Source organism: Macadamia integrifolia, chromosome 7 (assembly GCF_013358625.1).
Source record: "Macadamia integrifolia cultivar HAES 741 chromosome 7, SCU_Mint_v3, whole genome shotgun sequence".
Classification (NCBI taxonomy): domain Eukaryota; kingdom Viridiplantae; phylum Streptophyta; class Magnoliopsida; order Proteales; family Proteaceae; genus Macadamia; species Macadamia integrifolia.
Window position 1 is genome coordinate 10,859,804 of NC_056563.1, and position 25,419 is coordinate 10,885,222.

Genomic DNA, 25,419 nt, shown 5'->3' on the forward strand with positions numbered 1-25,419 from the left:
CCCCCCCCCCCCCCACACAAGAGAGATAGAGAGAGAGCAGCAACGTACAATAAACTGAAAGGAATGCAATCCCAGGTTACTAAAACCTTGGGTTCCTCAAACACCAGAAATAAGAAAAATCATAAATGGAACGGAGAGTGGAAGCAAAGATATATAACATAATTGAATGAGAGGGCCTAACCCATAAATAGCGATTGAGAAACTGGGAAGGTGAGGAGGCAGATGGGTATCATCCTACCCATGTGTACACAAATACAAACCATGTACAGGCAAAAGATTCACACAGCATGGTGACTACATGGCCATCCACTCTGTAGTGCATTATACCCCCCCCCCTTCTTCAATGCGGCTACTCATGAATGTGATATCTGTCACAGGGTCTAGATTCAAGAACATGAGAAGTTCTCATCTCACAAAATCAACCCGGTTATAGATGGGAACTTTTCCAAGGAATTCAAAAATCAGTCTCTGGAATTCAAAACAGTGACAAGGAAAGCCACTGTGTTCCAGTATGACTCATAGAGTCCTTGTTGACATAGAGTTACAGATATGAGCAAACGGTACAATATGCAGAACTAATCAGTTGGATGATAGGCTTTATTCATTTACTTCTATAGAGAAAAAAAATAATTTATCAAAAATATGAGAGATATACAATAACTATAATATGACAACAACGGTCCAAATATGCCAAAGCCACCCCAGTAGGGAACTAAACTTGCCCAATAGTGGCCAATATAGGAATGCCTTGAAACCCAAACCTTAGCTAACTCATTAGCCAATTCTTCCGAAATCTCCATGAAAATGAAACTTCCTGATCACAAAGAGACCTGGCCAAAAGGGGTAAATAACACCAAGATGATGATGGGTTGTTTGCACTTCATTTCTTGTTGCTTTTCAACTTACAGTGATAATTGGGCCTCTAAGCTAATTTTTGTTTCCAATTATGTTCTTTGTCAATGACTTCTGTCACCTCCATGTTATCACCTTCCTCGGTTATGGAACCTCTGCATGCTATGGAAAAAATGGTCTCTTTGTCACCATCTGTTTGAGGGAAGCAATAGTGATGCAGATTTCCACCAATAGAAAGAAAAGAAAGATGGCCTGCAGTTTTGTTTGGATCAGTTTGGTTCAGTTTTTGGTCCAAACCTGACCCATGGTTCAAGTTCTGGTTCAACCAAGCTTCTCCAAATCGTGGATTAGCTTTTAGCAGGTTACATCCTTTATTTTTTCACTGTTTAAGTTGCTTGGACAGACTAGAATACTACCTATAAATTCCAGATCTGTTTTGAAGTCATGTCGGTTGTTTATTCAGTTCACAATTCCACCCTTTTAACTCTTGGCTTCAGCCTCCCAATTCTTTGGTGATTTAGCAGGTACTAACTGGCGATTCCAGGAAGGAATTGGTGGTGATTCCTCTTCTTTCTCTTACATCTGTTTTCTTTATTTAGCTATTCTTCCATTCATTAAAATTTTACCCTCTTCCTTCAATCTCCTGTTCTGATTTAACTTCAGTTTTGAAAACCTTAAATTTCTGGTTGAACCCAAGAGTAGTCCTAGTCGACTTGTTAAAATCTCTATTTTCTCATCAAGTTTCTGATATCTGTTTTCAGTTAATATTCTGATTCTGTTATTGGCCTAATTCCCTGCTGAGTCAACTCTTGAATCCATATATAATAATCTGTTTTGATTCCTGAAAATACTTCTGTCAGTTCAGTGTCTGACCCGGATTTTCAGTTTCTTAACCTCAGTAAGAAACCACCATAACTTTCAGTCTGACCATTATATTCGGATTTGTTCTGCAGAACCATTCTGTTGGAGTTAATAAGGGTACTTTAGGCAAATGCCCATTATATTGGGGCAGGGGTATGGATCCTAAGAATTGCCCAAGAGTCCTTTACATTTGCCATATGATCTCCATCGTTGAAAGAAGAAGCTGTCAGAGCACAATTCACTTCTTTGTGGACTGCCAGGTACAGCCAGTATCGGTTTTTCTTCCTCTTTTTTGCATTTGGAATGCAATGTGTGATGTTTTCAGTTGTGTAATGGTTGTGAACTGCCTCATATGGATTCTTTGAGTTGTCATGAAATGATGCTACCCTTTGAAGGGTGTGTTTGAATGCAGTTTCCTCAAATTTGGTGCTTGTTTCCCTCTGCTGGAATTTTATTTTAGTGTTGGGACTGTGTATTTGGGTTGAGTGTGTAATCCCCACATGGTTTGGATATTTTCCCATATTGTTGACTGTATTCCTACACTATGTCTGAGGTCAGTGGACTTACAGAAGCTTCGGCTAGTGATTCAGGTGGTTCCCAGTCCACTCAGATAGCCTTTGAGAATCCCAACACCCAGATCCCCATTGTGAAGTTGGACAATGCCAACTATTTGAACTGGGCTCATTCTGTGAAGTTTGTTAGGCCCACACTCCTATAGTTGGTTTTGATGATAACAAACATATGAATGTATTTCACAATTTGCCTTTGAGTATTGTTTTCTAGACATCAAGTCAAAGAGACAAATTGGCAAATGGAATGAATATTGAAATCATCAAGTGAGATGAATTAACAAGTTGGTATCAAGACTTGAAGCAGGTATCAGGAGGTATCAGACCTCAAAGTATCAAGACTTGAAGTGCATGGAAGCACATTGAAGACATCAAGCATACAAGTTCCACATGAAGACTCTTGAAGACCAACTACAAGAAGATACCAGAAGACCATTTGCAAGAAGACTAATAGAAGTCTTGAAGATCTTAGTCCAATGTAATAGTGCACACACCATACACAAAAAAATTATCCACTACACTGCATCTCATAAGCATGCATTACTTATTGCATCCTTTAAGTTTATCCAAGGTTCAAGATCTCGGCGAGATCTCGCTGAGATCTTGTTTCTTTAGATTAGCGAGACAAGATCATAGGCGAGGTTGAAAAACGACAAGATCTCACCGAGATCTCGCCAAGATCTCGCCTCTCTACTTTTTTGAAGAAAAAACACTAAGGGGCAAGAATTTTGGTGCTTTTGCTTGAGGATCTCCATTCCTACACTCATTGAAGCTTAAAGAGTAGAGAATATTACCTCATCATCCACATTTGGAGTTACTTTTCTTCTCAAGAACCATTTTAGATAAAAAAAATTCTTCTCAAACCCATTTTTTCATTGAAACATCATCAATAACCAATATCATGTCATTTCAATTTTCAAATGTATGTTAATGTGATTCATCAGTCATCAATGTTATTATTAATCAATTAAATAATTATCTATGATGTCTTTTAAATTCTTAAGATTATGGCGTGTCATGTGTTCGTTGTGGAATGTGGATTGTGGAATGGAGCATACTAGCCTAGGGTCCGAAGAGCCGGAGACTACTTACATAGGGTACGAAATCTTAGTATCATTTTAAGTTTGATTTAAAAAAATAAAAAAACTGATGTTTCCATTGTGTTTAGAAGTCCTAAAATAGGATAAATACCTAGTTTTAGGGACTACAAAGACCATATGATGATCGAGACCAACCACCGAGTCGACCGCGAAAAAATATATGATCTCGGTGAGATCTCTCTTTTTTGGATTAGTGAGATGGGGGGCGAGAGCGAGATCTTAAACCATGAGTTTATCTTAACCTAGAATGTCCCTAGGTGATGCCAAATGACTAAGTAAAAAGACTCAAATAAGTTTGGATACTTGTTGGTTATAACATGTCATGACAATTGCTGTGACTTCAGCAAGGTTCATGATCAAGGGTAAGTTCAAGGGTATTTTAGTCATTTCATATGATAGTATCTGAAGATGATTTCTTCTACAAAGTTGTAGAACATTGAGTTGTGAATCCAATGCAACTTCAATCATCTCAATCCGAGTTCTGAAGAGTAAGATATAACTGTTTTCGTATAGTCTATCTGAACAGGTCAAAACCCAGAGGCCTACCGGGAACTACCGGTTCAGTTCTGTTTTTGCAGAACTTGGCAGGCCTTTAATGACTCGAAAGCAACCGGTAACTTCCGGATACCTTCAGGTAAATATTCCGGCTAACCGGATGCCTACCGGATAGTTTTGAAAGTTGCCCAACGGATATATTCAAGACCCAATGGCTATATTCCGACAGATCTATTTCTCCAACAGATACTTCATCCAGTAGTTACCGGTAGAGATAAAATGTGTCTGCTAGACATATTTTTTTACTCCTCTCTTAACCCACTAACTCTATAAATAGCCCACACTTATGTATAACATAATAACACTCAATACTATACATCCAAGTGCATTAATTGTGGATTAGAGTGAAGAAAAGAGAGTCATATGTTTGAGTTCTAGTCTCGCTATTTGAGCATATCTTCAAATAAGAACTCAACTCTCTCTACCCTAGTCTTATCCATTATTTGGCATTCTAGCGTAAGCATTAAGAAGACAACAATGTGCATTCTTTCATACATTGCATAGTTGCATTACGCACCACACGAGGTAACATCCATCCAACCTTTCTATTTCATTTAAATTTGTATTTGTTCAAGAGTTGATTAAACTCTAGTATTGGACATTTGGTTTACACAATTGATCTAGACCGTACTTAAGATATTATTCATAAATAAGCAAATACCCCTTATTTGAATCCAACAAAAATAGTTTAAAAATCAAATTCCAAAATGATACAAAGTCAACCCCGCAATCGAAGAACAAAAACTGGATTTTTTGTTATAGGGCAATTTTCAACTTTCAAATGCTAGGGTTTTCTCAATTCTGAAAATTTATAAATTTTATCATGGTAAAACATTGCTAAAAAACCAAAATTCCGATAAAATATTTTGTTTTGATGTCCGTAGAATTTTTTCTAAGCGATTTAACATCATTCACGCACTTCAAATTAAGTTTGAATGGAACATAACTTTGTCATAACAACTCAGATTTAAGTAATATCTCAGACTTGTTGGAAAGCTAGTTTTGTGTTATACTAAATACAAAAAGTCTCATGTAAAAATAAAATCATTTGACCAATCAAACTTATTATAAAACAAGAGCATTTCTCTAAATGTCAAGAAGTCATGTTGATTTTTGATGACTTGATGTGTGACTGTTGATTTTGTAAGACTTGATGTTTCTTAATGTTGATTTTTTTTGTCATAGGACATAGAGTATATATTGTAACATACTAAATAACTTTAGAAAATAGGAGAAATAAAAATAACACATGAGCGATTTGATTGCCATGGCAACGCCATAGCGGGCAATTCATCGCCAAATCGATTTAATCACCCCTCCACCGTCTTCGGTCGCCATGACGTCGTGACAACTATGATGAAGCCTGAGATTGGAAGGAGGTTTATAAGAAAGGAACTACCAAGGATATTTGGGATAGTGTTTGTCTGATTTTATTTTATGAGTTTTCCCTATTGCTGGACTTTTATTCCCTGTTTTCAATTCTGTTTTGGTACTGTTTACTTCTTAAATCAGTATAATCTCTTTCCCAATCCCCACATGGTCACTAGGAAAACAAGACCTCGGCTTTCCACTCTTGCTGAGGACAACTGCTTGCCAATACCCTTTGAAGTTGTGAATAATAATAGATACAGTGCTCTCTGAACCGCATGACAGGATGATGCAGCCAGTTGGAACTTTTGGATAGATATAGTGCCACCGTTGATTGGTTACTTGTTAATTTTGGTTGTGCAACTCAAACTTATCGCCCACTTCGTATCATACTTTTCTCCTTGCATTTCAGCCATTCAAAATTTTCTTTCCGTTAGCTCGACTTTTCCACCATTTATTGGAGCTTTGTTTGCAACATGGTGAACTTCTTTTGGCATGAAATTTTTGCTGGTGGATAGAGGTGGTAGGGTCTGGTAGTAATCCAAATTTGCGTGTGAGGCGAACAGCCTCACAGCAGAACAAGACTTTTGGCAAAGTGGGTGACTCAACGAAGGTTTACCACCTTATCAAAAATATTAGCACAATGAGGTAGGATGATAGGATCATTTCTAAGGATTATAATACTATTTTTGGTCTCTGGAAGGAGTATGACCACTATAAGGACCTCCAACTATCCAATGAAAAGGATGAAGCTGAAATGTACCGCACACTTGAGAAGGAGCATGTTTTCATTCTTCTTGGTGGCCTGAACCCTAAGTATGAACCAAACCGAATACATATCTTAGGCCAGTCTCCTCTCCCCTCCTTAGATAAGGTCTATAGCTACTTCCAAAATGAGGAAACCCTACGGCCATGGAACTGATATCATCCCTTGAGGAGTCTGGTGGTGGCAGAGGCATAGGGCCTACCCATGGGACAACAGAGATGACTCTGATGTAATAACGGTGGAAAACTTGGACATACTAAAGAGAGGTGTTGGGTACTTCTTGGCCATCCCCCTATTATACGTGGTGGCAGGAAAGGAGGAGCTCGAGCACATATTGTGATAGCTTAGCTTGACCTTATGACGTATCCATCTGGCCCACCTTCAGATCACAATCCTTTTACTATGGATGATATCGCAGCGTTACACAAGGTTATGTCTCAGCTAGGTAGCTCTTCTTTTTTACATCCATAGTTCCAAACACTTCAGCTTCCACCTTATAGGTCTCCACATCTGCCCCTTCTACTGCTCCTTGGGTTATTGACTCACCTATCATATGACTGATACGTCTCAATGCTATGATTCCTATTTTGTTTGTTCTAGTCGAGACTCGAGATAACGTTACGGCCACCGATGGCTCCCTTTCCTCCATTTCTGGCAAGGGCAATGTACATGTTACCTCTTCAATTTCTCTAGACTCTATACTTCATGTTCCTAGTTTTGCCACTATTCTATCTGTTAGCCACCTGACTAAATGCTTGAACTGTTGTCACTTTCATTTTCGTCTCATTGTCTGTTTTAGGATTTGGTGATGAAGAGAATTATTGGCAGTGGACATGAGGAGAAAAGGCTTTCACTTCTTGAACTTCGCACACCTATTTTCCTCTTTGCTCAATCCTATGTGTGTGGACAGAGTGATAACAATATTATGGATTCTGTGATGCTTTGGCATCAACGTTTAGGCCACCACCTTTTGTTATTATGAAAAAACAATTGCCATTGTTTTCTTTTTTCCTCCCATGTTTTTCAATGTGAACCATGTATGTTTGCAAAACATTTTTGCTCTTCTTATCCATATCATGGTAATAGATCCACTATTCCTTTTCATATTGTGCATTTTTATGTTTGGAGACTCTCTCGCACTAATTCTTTATTCGGTTATCGTTATTTTGTTTCCACGTTGATGATTTTTCCCTGTCCACTTGGACTTTTTGATGAAACATAAGAGTGATGTATATGATGCCTTAAAAAAATTAATATTAGATGATTTGTACTTAGTTTGATAATTGAATTAAAATTGATCATTCTAATAAGAGGGGGGTACATATATGACGGACTCCAATTTTTTTTTTTTTTTACCAATAATGGCGTTATCCACGAGCTTGCTTATGTTGATACACCCCAACAGAATGAGGTAGCTAAGAGGAAAAATCGCCACTTGTTGGAAGTCACTAGGAGTCTACTATTCGGCATGCATGTCCCTAAGACCTTTTGATCTGATTTTTTTTGTTGTTGCCTTCCTCATTAATCACATGCCCACTAAACTCCTTGGTTCCAAATCCCCTTTAAAGACCTTGTCTCCTCAGGTTTTGGCTTTATCTCTTCCTCTAAAGGTGTTTGGATGTGCATGTGATGGGTACATCTACGTATACCAGCGGTGTAGGCGCAACAAGACCCAGCCATATGTGCACTCTATTTGGCTGGAGGAAAGCTAGAAGAAAGAAGGAAGACTAGAAGAAAGAAGAAGGAAGAAAGGAGAAAGAAGGCTGTTGGTCGATCTCTACCGTGAGAATGAGGAAAGAGACTATCGCTGGTCTCTCTCTCTCTCTCTCTCTATCTCTCTCTCTCTATCTCTCTCTCCTATCGCCCAGATTTTGTGGGTCCCACTGATGGTTTTGTTATTTTAGTAGTTTATTTCATAGTATCTTGTTTATTTAGGTATGTGAATTAAGTAGGAAACTATCTTATTTCCTATTTGTTTTATTTTTCGAAACTTCTCTATTCTAAAATTATGTTCCTAGGATTAGCCTTTTCTTTTTTTTAGTAACTATTTCTCTATTTATGTGTAAGGCCATTGGTCGATGAAGAATATTTAAAGGAAAAGAAAGCTCCCAACCCCCCATGATTCATCTCTCTCGCCGCCCTCTCCCTCTTCTCGTTTCTCAGTCTCGTCCCTCCGCTTTTTCTCACTAACCTCTCCCTTCATCTCTCTCTTTTGCTGTTTCTGTCTCTCTGCTGCTGCTGCACTATTGCAGCCATTATTCACAGTAACTGAAGATCTCCTCCATCGAATAGACCCCACCTGGGTTGCTGCTGAGTTCCTCATCAATAAACTGGGCTGTTGCTGAGCAGTACATCACCAATCTGGACTTTTCTCCTTTATCAAATAGGGTGGCTCGCACCCCTGTTTGGGAGGACTTCGACTTCTCCTTTTCTCCTCAGAACTGGACAGCGTTAAGGTAAGTAAATCCCCACCCCCATCCCACTTCCTTGACTGTTTACTACCCCCTGTTGATCCCACTGAAGTCCGAATTAACCTCTGTTTCAGCCATTATTATTTCCTGCTGCCCTTTCGAATTACCCTGTTGTGTCTAAAATCTGTTACTGCTGCTCTTATGTATTTGTCCTGCTGAACTTACATACTGCTGCTGTTTTCATACTCAATTTTCTGTGATTAAGAATTCTGCTGTTCTCTTTAGTGGTTGAATGATTTAAGGAAGAGCATGATACTTACTCTGTGAATTCTTGAATTGATTTGTGCCTATTTACATTAAGTTGCCATGTTCCCTTCCCCATATTCCCCACTTGAGACCTAGGTAGTTCATATGCTTTTCTTTCTAGATTAGTATTGATTGCGGCTACTCTGTTTAATAATCTTCTAATTCATGCATGCTGAATAATGTATTGTGCTATTCTCTGTTAATCCCAATCCCATTCTAAGGCTTAGTGAATCTATCTCTGTCCACGTGGGTAATACTTGTAGGAAGCCTAGTTGTCGAGGTATCCTCCTACATCAGCATGCTATGTCTATGTTAACAAGTTTGCTCATAGTAAACTTGACCCCAAAGCTCTCAAATGCTCAAAATCCAACATTTTGAACCATGTTCCCAACAAATAGCAATTCGTACAAAGACTAGACAACTTGAGAATTTATACAGGAATAAACAGCATTCATAAAACACTCCAAAAACATCAATTTGCACTTACGTCAGCAGATGGTAGTTGAAGCCAAACAAGAAATGCAAACTTCATGTGGTAGTACATTGGAACCCTGCAAAATAAGAGAAAAGACCAACTAACCAATTTAGCCATCTTTAATGTTCAAGTTAGTCTGCAAAGTGACACTACATCCATCTCAGCTAAATCATGCCTTACTTGAAAACAATGTTGGAAACATGCACAGATCATGAGAGTGGATAGTACTATTGAACTCTATTTAACTTCTGTCTACTTGGAATCGAGTATATGATAGTTGTCAAGGCCTTGCCTTGGCATCGACTAGTAACCAAGGTGGCCTGTAGGTGTATGATGTCTTGTATTCCGTCGCAGTTTAATCCAGGGAGTACTGGTGCAACACCTAGACAGGTAGGATGGCGGTCCCGCTAGCCGGTTAGCGGGCCATGGGGGTTGCAAGGGGGGCAGGAGGCCCCCCTGCATAGCAGGGGGTGTAGGGGGGCGCAGCCCCCCGCTCGAATTTTTTATTTGAGGGCAATTGTGTACTTTTCGGATTAAGGTTTTTTTCGCTATATATTTGTAGCGAGGATTTCTTTCTCTGTAATGCAAGCAATACTGAGAGGTGTGAGGACGAGCGCTGTAACCCTATTCTCTATTGATAGTGAAGCAGGATCTCATCTCACCGGGGACGTAGGCAACCTTGCCGAACCTCGTAAAATCCGTGTGTATTGTTTGTTTTGTTTTTCCATTGTCTTCTGCATCGTTTTAGGGTTGTGTTTCTACATGGCCTTGTCCTTATTTTAGTCTCCATTCCTGATTTACCCTCCATCTTTAATTCTAAATCCTTAATTTGTCCTTCCCTACTCTTATGACCCAATAGCCCTTATGGAGTAGCCTTAGGGAGAAGAGGGAAAATCGCACAAGCGGGGGAAGGGATCACACACCACACACGAATTCACTAATTCTAAAATTTAAATTCACTCTAAAAAATAAACACTGAGTTATGCAAGTATATAAAGGGAAAATAAAAGACTACTCCTACTTAGACTCTAATACTAAAATAAACTCCTACTTAGACTCCAAACATAAATCTACTTCTCTACCTCCTACGTATCCTACTCAAAGACAAATAAACGACATAATGTAAAACTAACTATTACCAGCCCTTGTTGGTCCAAAAACCTGGGTTGGACCGGTTCTTCTTGGCCCTTGGCTTCGACAACCGGTCCTACTGGTCCAACCAAGTAAGTACAACTGTATCGACATCAGCTCTCCCCTTCTGAAAAGAACTCGACTCCGTCAAGTTTGGATGAGGTCCAAGAATGCCGTCAAAGTCGATGCGCTTGATGAGAAAAGTACCAACTGTCTTCTTAAGCTTGAGAGGGGGAAGATCCTTTGCTGGAAGGAACTTCATCTCGAGGCCACCATGCTGAAAAGTGTATGTATTCTCATATCCACAGTTCTTGGCTTTCTTGTCGAACAACTATGGGTGCCCCAGAAGAATGTGACAGACTTTCAGAGGGAGAACATCATATTGAACCTGATCGATCAGTCCACCAATGGAATACGTGAGCAAACACCTTTCATGAATTTTCAAATTATTGTTGTTCACCCACCCAACCTTGTAGGGGTTCGGATGAGGCTCAGTTTTCAGTCCCAACTTGCGAACAACATCTTCAACAACATTGGTACAACTGCCGGGGTCGATCATCATATTACACAAACTGTCATTGCGTCACACCCTGGTTTGAAAGATACTGTTACGACGCCAATCGTCCTCCTCAGGAATCTTCTGTGTCGTCAAAAGAGGACGGATCACATAGAACGGTAGAGGCTCACCTTCACTATCACCATCATTAATCTCATTAGGATCATGATCACATTCAGCCTCTAGATTTACTGTTCCTGTTTTCGGTTCCTCTTCTGGTGCATAGGGTATAAAATTGTCCTTGTCGATGTGGGCTAACAACCAGTTAGGACGTTGATTAGCTCTATGCCCGTACCACTTGCATGAGTAACATTGAATAGCCTCCTTTGGAAATGCTAAGTTCTTGTCATAACCACACTGAGGTGAGGAGTATGGCTGATTAGGTCATGAAGATGACATGTCTGAATCACGACGAGGTGGAGAATACGGTCGGCTAGGTCGTGAAGATGCCATAGATGAAGCACTAGCCTGTGGTTTACTGATTGACTTTTCCTGTTGAGATGATTGTGGCTGAATAAAACTAGAACCCCTAGGGAAAGCATCTGTAAATGGCCGCCGATTGTATGGACATTTCAGACTCTCCTCAACCTGATATGCTACCTGGACAGCGTCTTCCATTGCAGGTAGTCGGCTAGAGGCAAGGGCGGCACTAAGTTAAGGGTGCAAACCATTGCGGCATTGTGCCATCAATACTTCTTCATCCCACTCAAAATCCGAACGAGTAGCCAAATAATAGAACCTAACATATTCTTCCATGGTCAAATTCTCTTATTTCAACTGTGCAAACCTGAGATGCATGCGTTGCTTGTAATTAGAAGGAAAGAATCTCCGGTTCATGACTTCATGCATTTCAGCCCAAGTAGTGACTAAACCAACGCCTCGGGTTCGGTTCTGTTGTTGTTGCTTGATCCACCATATTCCGAACGTGTCTTTCAGTTTGGCCTCTGCAAATAGGATCTTTCGGGCCTCAGTCAATCCGTACCATCTGAAGAATGTCTCTAGGCTGTGAATCCAGTCAAGGTACAGTTCTGGATTATTGACTCCATAAAAATCAAGGACATCCAATCTTGCTGCTCTTTCTGCTCCATCATCATATCTACCAGTTCTATATGGTGGTGAAAGTGGTGGCGGTGGTGTATGATGTGGTGGTGGATCCTGTGGAACGGTGTTGGAAGAATTCTGACATTGAATGGGACTCTTTCCTTTATCTGTTGCCTCCAAACGAGCAATAGAAGCTTGCATGGATTCCATCATTATCATAATAGCTTCAAATTTTGCATTAGTTTCTTCTTTATAGGAGTTCAGCTGTTGAACAACTTCAATATTGGCTACCATGGTGATGATTAACCAAATTACACTCAAAGAGTAATGGCAATATAGTAATTAGATGGAAACTTAAAGAGGAATGGTAGAATAGCAATTATCGCTTCTTTTTTTTCTTTTTCTTTTTTTTTGGGGATGACAGAACTGTAAATAGTGAAGTTGCACTTTAAGTCACAAAGGAAGACATGTGTGGAGAAAGGGTCTAATTGGAAATAAAGAAGAATATGGAATAGAAAGGGATAAAGGATAATGGGAGGGGTTTGGGGGAAATAAACAGAATTAAAGGGGAAATTTTGAAAAAGAGGAAGCAGGAAAAAGGAAATAAAAAGGATGGGGTTGGGGTTTTGGATTACCGACAAGAGGAGATATCTCTCCTTGGAGATGTTGGAGACTGAGAGCAATTTGCGGCAGGATTTGAGGCGAGCAATCGGCGACGGAAACCAGGTATGCCTCTTCGTCTCTCTATCCCTTCGTCTTCTCTCTCTGCTTCTCTTCTTCTTCTTCTTTCTTCTTCTTCTCTGAATCTTCTTTTTTCTGATTTCTGTTTCTCTTCTGTTCTTCTTCTTCCAATCTTCTTCTTCTTCTGTCTTCTACCTCTCTGATTTCTGTCGTCTCTTTTGTTTTTTTTTTCTTCTTCTTCTATTTTTTGCTTCTTCTGTTCTGCTCCTTCTGTCTTCTCTTTTTTTTTTCTTTTTTTTTTGGTTCTTCTCTTCTCGCCTTTCTTCTTCGTCTGATTTTTTTTTTCTCTGGCTGTCGGACAAAGAACGAGGAGGCGGGTTTTTTTTTTTTTCCTGATTCTTCTTGTTCTTTTCTTCCGCTGCTTCTTCTTTCTTCTCTTCTCACCTTACTGCATCTTCTTCTTCTTCTTTTTTTTCAGTCTCTGTCGATGGGGTATTTTTCAGGTAGAATTGAAATAGGGAGGAAGGAAAGAGCGATGGGGTATGGTAGGGCAGAATGGAGCTTGAGGGTTATGGGAGGTGGAATGGAGTTGTGTTTGAGTAGGGTGACAAGGATGATAGGATCCTTCGGCTCTAATACCAAATTGATGGAGTAGCCTTAGGGAGAAGAGGGAAAATCGCACAAGAGGGGGAAGGGATCACACACCACACACGAATTCACTAATTCTAAAATTTAAATTCACTCTAAATAGTCAAACATTGAGTTATACAAGTATATAAAGGGAAAATAAAAGACTACTCCTACTTAGACTCCAAACATAAACCTACTTCTCTACCTCCTACGTATCCTACTCAAAGACGAATAAAAGACATAATGTAAAACTAACTACTACCAGCCCTAGTTGGTCCAAAAACCTAGGCTGGACCGGTTCTTCTTAGCCCTTGGCGTCCACAACCGGTCCTGCTGATCCAACCAGGTAAGTGCAACTGTGTCTACATCAAGCCCCCTTCAAGATTCCCCTTAATTACAAATCTGCCACTATCTTATAAGTTATAACCTCCATTTATTTAACGTTTTGCCACTCTTGTTATCGACCAATTTAGAGCTTGGGTGGGCCCATAACAGACCCCATAGTGTTTTGTGACCCAGGTTCCGCATCAGTCCACTATCTGCTGCTTGATCTAAAGCCTAAGAAAAACAGTATCCCTACACAAGGCATGAAATCCAACACCTACCTCTTAATCTGTTTAAAATAATATATATGTGGGATTTTCTTAAGCTGTCAAATAATTTTTAACCTTATTTTTTACCCTTTCAGTATAACACACTTTCTTTCCATGAGGGCAAATTCAGTCATATTGCGTGTGTACTCGGAAAATGTGTTTAGACAATGACAGTTTTTTATGATGACACAATGATATGTCAACTTTCAAATAATTTTTGAAACACCTTTTTATGCCCTACTTAAAAAAATTCTAGGAATAAGACCAGAGGCAATTAAAAGATATCAAGTTTTAACTATACCTATAGATGTGTCACTTAGACAGTCCCTATATATATATATATATATATATAATTAGGCATCACAATAGACCAATAGAAAGAAAAACACCCACTGAACAGCGGTCACCTAACAACTATTGAAACAAAAATATTTTCCAGCTACAATGCATACAGATACAACTGTTGGGGTCCAACAAGGCCACAAGTCATTAATTTCAATGAACCCCAAAAGCCTAGGATTCAGGGACTTCAAGGGAAGTAGTACAAAACAATTTCTTTATTTCCTATATTCTTAAATGGCTTTTATATCATATAAAAAATTTGTAAGTGTTATCAAAGAGATCAAACGTTTTTTATTGTGTCTACACAAGTTATTTTTATTGTACCTACATATTATATTTTTTAGTAGGGCTTATGGCTTATTATTATAGCGTTGCATGTCTCCATAATACCTGGCAAAAAATTTTCACTCATGGAAGACATGAATGCATCTCCCATTTTGAAGTGTCTGGGCATATACAGAAACACACCAGCCTCTGTTCTCTTATTGATACTTCACCGAAGGCTAATGCACACAAATCAGTTCTGTTCAGGTGGCAACAGTTCAATGAGGTGAGAGACAAAATAATGTCTCAAAGTCACCCAAGTTATTTTCTTTGCCACAAACAGCAGAGAGAGAGAGAGAGAGAGATATGTTCAGAAAAATTATTCAGGTTTAATATACATATTGATAAAAAATAAAATAAAAAAGGTGACATAAAAAGCCAAAAAAAAAAAATCTAAACTTCTGTAATTATGAATGAGTTGTATATGTAGATATAATCAAAGCTGGTTTACAGTGAGTAATATAATATGAGCAATAAACACACCTATGGCATATCATAATACAAACAGTGAAACATTACCAATGGCCTGAAACTAGCAAATGCCTCGGGAGATTATTCTAAGTTCCAACACTCCAGCAAAACAAGAGGCAGATTTTAATCAACATAAGATCATGATATTTCACCGTAGCTTTCAAATACCAACAATGTTTAATTGTAAGTCTACACAATTACTGAATGAAATAAAAACAAGAGAAACATATCTTCAACGTAATTTTATAGAATAGCAGGCATAAAATAGATAGAAAGGTGAACATGACTATTTTCTTTTCCGTAGTTATTGCATAATAAAAGTAAATAAAATTAAACCCTCTTCCATTTGAGACCCAACAAGCATGAAATTTCCAGATTACCATAGCCAATGCCAACTAAGAGGAAAAATATGAGGTCACGCTTTATACCAGGAGAGTACTTTGTCCGCAAACACCTCTGCAAGGCTGAAAGATCCATATACTGCAAGTATGTTCAAAATAAGGCATTGGAATATATATCTAAATAATGTGAACCTAACAATCCAAGAACAAATTAGGCATTGTTTGGATAACATTTTCAGCTTTCTTTTTTAAAAAAACAGGGATAGAATTTCCTTCTTTGCACTAGATGTACAATAATTACATGGCGGTTCCAGGGGTAAAACAACCTTTTGACAGATGAAAACATTTAGGTAGAAGTAAAATGAAGGTGAGACATCTGTTTCATCAGAGCTCCCCCATCAATGGAGATCAGTTGAGGAGACTAAGCTAAGCACCATTGCTAGTGGCCATAATTAAAACCAATTGGAATAAAGTGGGGCCCAGATGATTGTGATTTAAAATAAAATAAAAATTCTGCTGCTGTGTAGAAAAACTTTGTTTTTTTATTTTCTGATTTTCAAAAACAGATAAATTTAGTAGAAAAATGTTTTTATTTTCTTTCAAATAGAAAAAACTATATACAAAAAATGTCTTAAGGAGCCCTTAACCACTGACCTGCCCAATATAAAAGCCATCTCTGCTGCTCATTTTGATCCTTATTCTCAATAGCCTTAAATGTAGAGTACACAGGGAAAACAACCCCAACTGAACAGCTGCAAAAATTTCAACGATATATTAGTAAACCTATAGAACATAATATAACAACTGAACAAGATGAGCATACAGAAGTAAGATTTTAGGAGCCTGCATAATGGAAAATATGGCTTCTTGAAACCTACGGACACCATGCTCCAATTTTGATGCATAACTCACCAAAACATATCTACATAAGAATATCTCAGAACTTATTGCTTCACATATATATATATATATTAATTAAAATAAGAATAAATAAATTAGCGAAATCCAAACTTCAACTTCTACTGCTAATCTGCTAATATAAACATGGATTTAGAGGCTCACCATGCTGTTCGGATAACAATATTTGAACCAAGTGGACAGAGAAGCAACCGCAACCCAACCTGCATCATTTGGAGAAGTAATCAATTTTGAAGTCGGGTCCATTGCTCAAAGCAACGGTAAAAGGTTCAGGATGCCAGGGCATACGCCTGGGATTCAAGCCTTGAGGGCAGCCACTTCGTGCAAAAAAATGCCAAAGGTTAGGACTGAATCCAAACTCACCCCTCTCAAGACCCTGCCCTGTTTAGGTGGGATCAGCACTCAGTAATGGCCCTTTTTTTTAATCAATGTTGAATATTAGACCATCATTTATAAAGCATAAAGCAAGATGAATACGTCGCATTTCATTTCTATAGATTAAAAAAAAATGAACAACTGAAGAAATAATTCTTTTGGTTTACAATCTGAGCTACTCCACACGAGTATATTCTCAACATTTGCATGTGACATGGTTTCATATAGATATAAGTACCCAATACTTCCTTTTGTGGATAATGTTGTTGAAGGTTACAGTTCACTCAGCTTGTTACTGCAATATAGATTATCTGAATAATCACTTATTTTGCCCAAGAAAAGTTATATTATCTCCTGTGTTATAATCTTTACAGGAATGGCTTGCATTTGTTGGATGAGAATTGTTCAGGAATTCACTGATAATTTTTTTGCCAGGTTCTAGGGAGGCTACTTAATGTAATACTGTAATTGAATAATAAAAAAAGTACCAAACAGAAATGAATACCATAGATCACAAAACCAGATTAGGGAGAAATCACATAAGGCAAAATAAAAATAATAAAAATAATAAAAAAAACTCAGATGGTCACTAAACTAGGTCGAGTTCAGCAACCAAGGGGTGCAAAAATTGCTGAAATTCTTAACTCGATCCAAAGGCTGGATCAGGAGTTACCTAGTAGCCGTAGGAGAGGGGTATAACAGTAAATTCACCACTTAAAATAGACAATAGAAAAATATTGAACAATCAATGAACATAGGCCAATCTGAGCAATAACAGAACAGTAAAACCAGAACTCGAATCAGCATACTGATGCACAGAATATCAGCTAAAAAATAAGGGCAGAATTGCAATAATGAAATAACTCCAGATCAGCAGGTCTGAATTCTGATCAGGGAGAATTTAGGATTGAGTTCTTACTTTATGATTTAGAACTTAGCCTTTTTCCCAACTAAATGGGTCGGTACATGGATCCCTCAAAGAATAAGATAAAAGGAAGAAGCGAGAAAAGGGGCAAAGATAGAGAAAAGAAACAAGGCAATGCAACACCTCCATGCCATCCCACCTAAACGCAGTCAACATGTATCTTAGCCCCCCAAACAGCTTTGTTTGATATCATAATAGGGTCGATCCCCAGCTCCTACATGTCATTTCCTTACCAACTCATCAATGGTCATTTTAGGCTTGCCCCTTAGCTCTTTTAGCTCCTTCCCACTGGATTTGACCACTCCTCCTTACTGGAGCATCCCAAGGCCTCCGTTGAACATGGTCATACCACCTTAAGCGCATTCTCAGAGCTTGTCCTAAATCGGGGCCACTCCCAACTCAGCCTTTACCTTGTCATTCCTCACTCTATCTCTCCTAGTTTTGCCGCACATCCATCTCAACATCTGCATCAGTGCTATACTCAACTTATCTATATTACGCTTCTAGACTGCCCAACATTCCATCCCATACAACATAACCAATATTACGACTGACCTATAGAACTTTCCTTTGAGCTTGAGAGGTATACGTCGATCACACAACACTCCGGATGCACCTCTCCACTTTGTCCATCACTCCATCATGCTTTAATTTTATAAGAAACATTATAATCTATCTCACCATCCTGGGTACTAGTTGACCGCAAATATCTAAAACAATCACTTTGCAGGATCTCTCTCTAATCATGTTTCACCACTTCGGTACCAGACCTAGAGCTGCTAAAGTTACACACTATATACTCCATCTTCGTTCTACTTATCTTAAGGCATCTTGGTTCAAAGTTAGTTCTCCATAACTCCAACTTATCATTAATCCATGCCACCGTCTCATCCACTAAAAAGATATCATCAGCAAAAAGCATACACCATGAACCTCCCCTTGAATGTTCTTGGTTAAATCACCCATGATAAGCGTAATAGGGACTTAAAGCGGATCCTTGATGTAACCCAATGGTAATTGGGAACTCACTACCAAAACTCCCCAACAATCTCACACTAGTCAACACGCCCTCATACATACTATATACCCATTTCTTCTCCAATGCATGCCATACTAGCTCTCTGAGGACTTTGTCGAAGGCTTTGTCGAAGGCCTTTTCTAGGTTGATAAAGACCATATGAAGATATTTCTTGTAGATTCTTGATTTTTCCAGATTTCCTCAATTGTCATTCATGAAAAAAAAAAAAAAAAAAAACTTGCATATGACTTCCATATCAGAATAAGAATTGCAGAAAATTCAGAGGAAAGCTTAATTGATTAATGGAGGAGAAGAAGGATGAAGAAGAACAAGAATAAGCGAAAGAGAAGGTCACCCGAGCTTCCAGCGGAAAGGTGTTTGGATAGATCAAACACAAGGGAATCTTCACGCATGAAGGAGAGCAGCAAAGACAAAGCTTTTCATTTATCAAAATTTGGGTACAGCTCTGGACCCCCTTACAAACTTATATAGAAACTCAAAAACAGACTCAAACACTATAAAGGAAAGGCCTAACAATCCTTAATTAATTAAATAATAAAAGTTAACTGGAAAACTGAAATAATAAAGGAAACTAACTCAAAACAAAGATTTGATTTATAGAATCCTAATCCAGACTAACTAAAACACCTAATAACAATTAAAATAAAGACACTTATCTAACTAATCCGTATGCTAGCCTCTACCCTTATTATAGGCCGGCCCATTAAAGTAGCTATTATAAAGAAAACCTATTGGACTAAAGGCCCAGTATGTATAAAACCCAAACCAAGGTTTATTTCCACTAAAACAAGCCCACTTTTGCTGACTCATCAGCTTTTACTGTCACAACAAATCAACTGTCAATAAGTGCAGTTCAATCTAGTTCAAGAAATTAGTCAACTTGACTATGCCATAAATATGACCACCAATAGTCTGAAACAAATTGACCCTGGTTCCCAAAGGAATATCAGGGTCAATTTGTATGGGCATATTCAGTATGTGTATAAAAGTAGCCGCTCTAATCCTGCAATGATATATTTACGGTCGTTAGGGTGGAGGGTTCCAAGGGAACCTCAGAACAATGTAACTTGTTCACTCATTATCTCTCTGTAATATACTTCTTTTCTTCCATCAAAAAAAAAAAATTTGACCCTGATTGATTGATTCAGATATCCATGTCAGTTATTGTGAGCTAGGGGTGGCAATACTTGGTGCAACCTGCAAACTTGTCTTTTGCACCCGCCAACCTCGTTTCAGCTCATCAACTCATCACAACAACCAGACTCAACCTAGTTAAGGGCACCTAAACCATTGTTTTTACTGAAGAAAACCACCAAGACAGAAAGGGATTCAGCTTGGAGTTTCAACCCAACAATCAAATAGGACAAGTTTGAATTTCACGACCCCATATAGAAAAATATTTAAGCCAAAAATTTTAAGCTAAATTTCTTTATACTAAAAAAATAGGAAGTCAAAATAAAAAATCTAATAAAAAAAAATTTTCTAGACTGTCCCAGGCTGTAAAAAAATGGGGATATACAATTTACTCGAGAAATCATTTTTTAAGTGCAGAATACCCTCATACCAGAAAACCAATAAGAAGAGAGAAATAAAAAAATAAAAATAAAAACCCCCTTGGAAGAGGTTGCACAATGCACAACCACAAGATTGATAGTCTCCATCATGCCAACCACAAGAATAGCTCTACCATAGAGTCCTTACGATGCAGATCAGTTTCAATATCAAGATAGGTACTCTAAAAGGTGCCAAAGGAAGAAGAAAAATAACTTGAAGAACTCTTGAAACACTTGACTCAGCTGTTACTCAGAGCCGTAACTGAGTTTTAAATTTGACTCTTTTTTATCTAGTTAGTTGGATAAGGGAAAGAGTTAATTTGTTAGGAGTTCTACTTTATCTTCTTTCCCTTGTAACAGTTTAGATAGGATAGAGTTTTATTTAGTTAAAACACTCTAATTCCTTCCCCATGGTTTGAAAAGTTTCTTTTTCTTTCTTTCTTTTTTTGTCTTATGCTAGAGTCTTAGACACTACTTCATACAGGGTATGAGATAAACACTTAACTCTACATACGGCTCATAAGAGCCACTGAGCTCCGACCAATTTAGTTTTTTAAAAAATCGATGGTTGTTGCTATTCATGGTCTGTGTGATTCAGATTTGGTTGAATGATCCAACTGCCCTATTGGTGAGATTCCAATACTGCTGGTGGATTAGAGCAAGGCCAGGTGAGATGTCTGATCATATCCTCCATTTCTAAATCCCTTCTTCAATGTTGAAGTTCTGCAATTGGGTCAGATCTTATTTCCTGTTTGTTTCTTCTATCAGTTTCTGCAATTTCTAGTAAGATCTTCTCAGATTGTTATCGGCTTATCACTCTAATTGAACCATTGTTCTATTGAGTTTTTTGAGGGCATATCCTTGCTGAACTGAGTTTAAATCACATTTATTTATATAATTTTTCCCTGCACTTTTTTGAACTGAGATACTTAGTTTTGTGCGGTTTTCTGATCATGATATAAGGAGCTTCAGAGACAGATCTAGTCATCTAGGCATCAAATCTGGCTTCATAATTTGATAAGCTATTTACTGTTCTAAAAGTTGATTTGCATCTGTCCAGTACTTTGTGAGTTACTTGAGTTCCTATTTTTTTAGGATCTGAAGTTGCTATTCTGAAACACGACTGGTTCATAGGATCCAACTGTTGGATAAGGCTCTTCTTTGGTGGAGCTATTATTAACCAACAGTAAGACCTTCAACCAAAATTTCACTTCAGTCTGAATTATTGATTGCTACATAATTAGATTCTCTTGAGTCTGGTTATTCCTTCTCCACTCCCTTTTCTGGAATTTCATTGATTTTCTAACCTAAGTTCTTAGTCTTCTAAACACCCACCAAGTGTCCTTTCCACAACCAAACTCCCAATTACATGTTTCTTTAGCAGCGGATGAAATTTCACGCCACAGGGAAGAAGATAACAAACCCAAATAGGAACCAAGAACTAAGTGACATCCTGAATGAACCAAGATTAAGGTGATCCATCCTATCAAACTAATAAACTGCTTCCTCTGCACCAATTATAGAATTTTTCTCTAGGCAAAATTACGAAAACTGAGTCCACTATTATTTTCTGTCAGATGATAATAATATTTCTTTTTTGGGGGAAGTTTGTTTGGGGTATCCCTCCCCTTCTTCGTACAATTTGTTTCTCCCTTCCTATTTTTTCCTAATGGAAATATCTTACTAAGTTAATAAGATCATTCGAGTGTATCACATACAAACACCAAAAGACCATCAAATAAGAACTTCGCAATCAGGTAACAAGCAAAAATAGAAGAAATCAACAGCGAATACAAGAACGTGATTGATTAGATCAAAATCCCGCCACACCCGGATCCAGAAATTGAAATCAAGATAGAAGAAAAACAAATTGCAACAATGAATGAAGATGGAAACTGACTGACCTCACCCGAGATAGCGGATCCAAGAAGAGCCATCACATGTCAATCAACAAAGCTGTTTCCAATCCCTAGCTCCTCTTTTTCAACCCTATAAATTTTTTTTCTCTGCTCTTCCTCAATCCGAGCCCCGTCGTCGCCCTCCTTGAGCACGAAATACTAAGAAGAAGAGCGTAACGAAGCAACGAACAGAGGATTCGAGTGTGATTTTAATTGTTTAGCCAAGACTAAAAAAAGAGAATTTGAGTGTGCTTTAATCGTATGGTGACATAGTACGAAATGAACCTGTGCAGCATGATCGGGATTGTTCAAAATGGATCTTCGCTACAGATAATGGTTTCTACTCGGACAGATTTGCTGCTCAGGAGTCGGGATAACTTAACCGTTCATGACACTTGCCACACTCTAGTACTACTGTAGTTTTGATTACTTGCCTAGAATAGATACATCGAAATGTCAATCGGTCGGTTGTCCCGCACCCTGACTGGTCCATTCAAAATGGTGTCAAAATGGTGCCATTTATAAATGATCTTGCTAAATGGGCTACTGACCACTTATCTCTAAATAGGCATTAAACATGTTGGGCTGAGTAAAATGGCTCTGAATGGGATATGTATGTGATGGATTGAATCGGGCCCTTAAGCTATAGGTCTTGGTTGGGCAACCATCAAGCTGGATCCTTGCACCAGTAACGATCGATTGTTATTTGGTCCAAGTTCTCAAGCCTGATACGGTTAATAAATAGGCCGGTCCTAGGTTTCATAGTCGAACCTCTCTTCTTCTCTTATCTGTGGAGATAACTTTCAACTCTCTCTCTAGTGACCTAATCATAATCCCATCCCCCCTCTCCTCTCCTCTCCTCTCCTCTCCTCTCTCATAGCCCCCCTCAATTGTCAACAATAACAACAACTATAACCTTGTCCCAGCTAAATGGAGTCCGCTACATGGATCCAATAGGGTCTAAAAAGTAATAGAAAGACAAAATAAAAGAAACAGCAAATGGGAATCATAAGAAGGTAAAAGAAAAAGTTATAGCAGTATATAAAGATAGCATCACAGGAACATCCCTACAAGAGGTCAACTATGTGGGTCATTTCTTTTTCTTTTTTTTTCTAACAAAGGTGTCTGAGCCAGCTTACGCGCACCTCGACTAATCCCCTCGGGGAGACTAGCACAGCAACCCACAGCCATGATCTCCGCTTAAATCGTAGAATCGAACCTGAGATCGATCGCCATGATCTCCACTTAAATCGCAGATGCATAGATGGGGAATCGAACCTGAGACCGTGCGCCTAATCCACACAATCCCCACAGGGTTCAATCCCACAACCTCCTCCCCTGGGTGCGGGCTCCACAAGCCGAAGCTACCACCACTAGGCTATCCTAGTGTTTGTGACTACGTGGGTCCTTATCCTCCACATAACTTCATCTACGGTTATACTATAATTGAGCCCTACCATTTGCATATCATTTCTTAATTCATCGTCAATAGTCATTTTAGGTCTGGTCCTACCTCTTTTAGAACCATCTATATGAATCTGGTGGCACTTCTATACTGGTACATCTATAGGTCTCCGTTGCATATTACCATACCACTTTAACCAACTCTCACGAAATTTATTATGAATCGGTGCAACCCCCGCTTTGTTTCTAATATAATCATTCCTTACTCTATCACTCTCAGTCTTACCGCACATCCCTCATAACATCATCATCTTTGTTACACCCAGTTTATTCACATTATTTTTCTTGATTGCCTAACACTCTGCCCCATATGTCATAGCTGGTCGTATTACTGTCATGTAGAAATTTCCTTTGAATTTAATCGGTGTACGTTTGTCACATAATACTCCCAATACACTTTTCCATTTCATCCATGCCACTTTAATTCTGTGGGATACGTCATCCTCTATATCCTTTTCTTTGCTAAAGATTGATCCACAAATTTTAAAATAGTCACTATGTGGTAGCTCCCTCTCTGCAAGTCTTACCACCTCATCACATTTTATATTCTAACTAAAGGGACACATCATGTACCCTATCTTTGTTATGTTTATCATAAAACCACTTGATTGTAAACTTGATCTCCATAGCTCCAGATTAATCTAATCTTTTATATTGTCTCATCTACGAGAACAATATCATCAACAAATAACATACACCACGGGACCTGCTTCTGTATGTGTTTGGTTAACTCATCCATGAAGAGCACAAATAGATAAAAAATTTAGAATTGATCCCTGGTTTAATCCAATAGTAATCGGAAATTTGCATTGCATTTGAATCTTGACCTTCAAATGTTGTAAATTCATACATTTATGCTATGTTTAGGTTATTGCTCTGAGTTCTTGCACGCTTTTTATAGAACTCGAATATCAGTAATAGGAAGGTGCCCTGATGTAGAACCTGTTAATAGGCAAGAGGTACAATGTTAATAACATTTATTCTTTCAAAGTCCTACCCTATCCAAAATCCTAGTCCACAAAATTATACAATTCTAGGACACCAGGAGAATAGTCATTACTGGATTTGACAACAATAAAAAGAAAAAAGAAACAACATGAATAAATGAATTGACATAGTAGACACTCAGTTAAGAAAAGGAAAGTATAACCTAGCCTTCCCTGCTTCGCAGAGAGAGTGTTTCTAAACTCGATACAAAAAACCTATGGAATAAGTCAAGGAGCGAATTCATGTACCTCTTCTCAGTTAGAGTAAAGAGTAGAAAATCAAAACAAATCATAACAATTGAAGCTTAAACTACAAGATGCTCATAAACAACGTTTATATAAATTGACCATTCTCACACAACTACAATATAATTAACGAAATTTTTTATGACACCCGAATGGGTAGATACAATATCGAGATCCAACTATGTGAGTCTTATTAAGAATTAAGAATGCAATAAAACATCGATTGAAAAAAAGAAAAACAACAGAGAATCACAGTCATAGAACATAGTGATTTGTGTAGTTCACCCAATGTGGAATATGTCTATGGCCAAGTGATAAAATCAAAGCTTTCACCATTTTGATGAAAAATTTACAAAACCCTAATCCACACCTCCTTATAAAATCAGAATTGGGAATTATAAACTGTTTTTTTTTTAAAGGAAAAATTACTACAAAATGGATTTGTACAATTAAAGTAAAAGACCACTTTGCCACTAAAACCCTATGAACAAAATTCCAAAGAAAAATGAAACCATGGAAACTGGCTCTCTACTTCCAATCCACCCAGAACCTAACCCTTTATAGAACTTCACCCCACCCCACCACCCAAACAAAAAAAAAACCGTTATGAAGTACGCAGAGACAGTTAGAATGATGACTCAG

The 25,419-nt window shown here is 38.2% G+C and overlaps 1 protein-coding gene across 1 annotated transcript in view; it reads right to left on the reverse strand.

Moving 5' to 3' along the window:
* LOC122084519 (HVA22-like protein k) overlaps positions 1 to 22,301 on the reverse strand; it is a 24,007-nt gene extending 1,706 nt beyond the window's left edge. The window contains exons 1-5 of the mRNA XM_042652820.1: positions 22,088 to 22,301; positions 16,436 to 16,494; positions 16,028 to 16,125; positions 15,461 to 15,512; positions 9,276 to 9,339 (exon numbers count right to left, since the gene is read on the reverse strand). Of these exons, the coding sequence (XP_042508754.1) occupies positions 9,276 to 9,339; positions 15,461 to 15,512; positions 16,028 to 16,125; positions 16,436 to 16,494; positions 22,088 to 22,120 (306 nt within the window). The 5' untranslated portion in view covers positions 22,121 to 22,301. The remainder of the gene's footprint in view (positions 1 to 9,275; positions 9,340 to 15,460; positions 15,513 to 16,027; positions 16,126 to 16,435; positions 16,495 to 22,087) is intronic.
* Between the last annotated feature and the right edge of the window lie 3,118 nt (positions 22,302 to 25,419).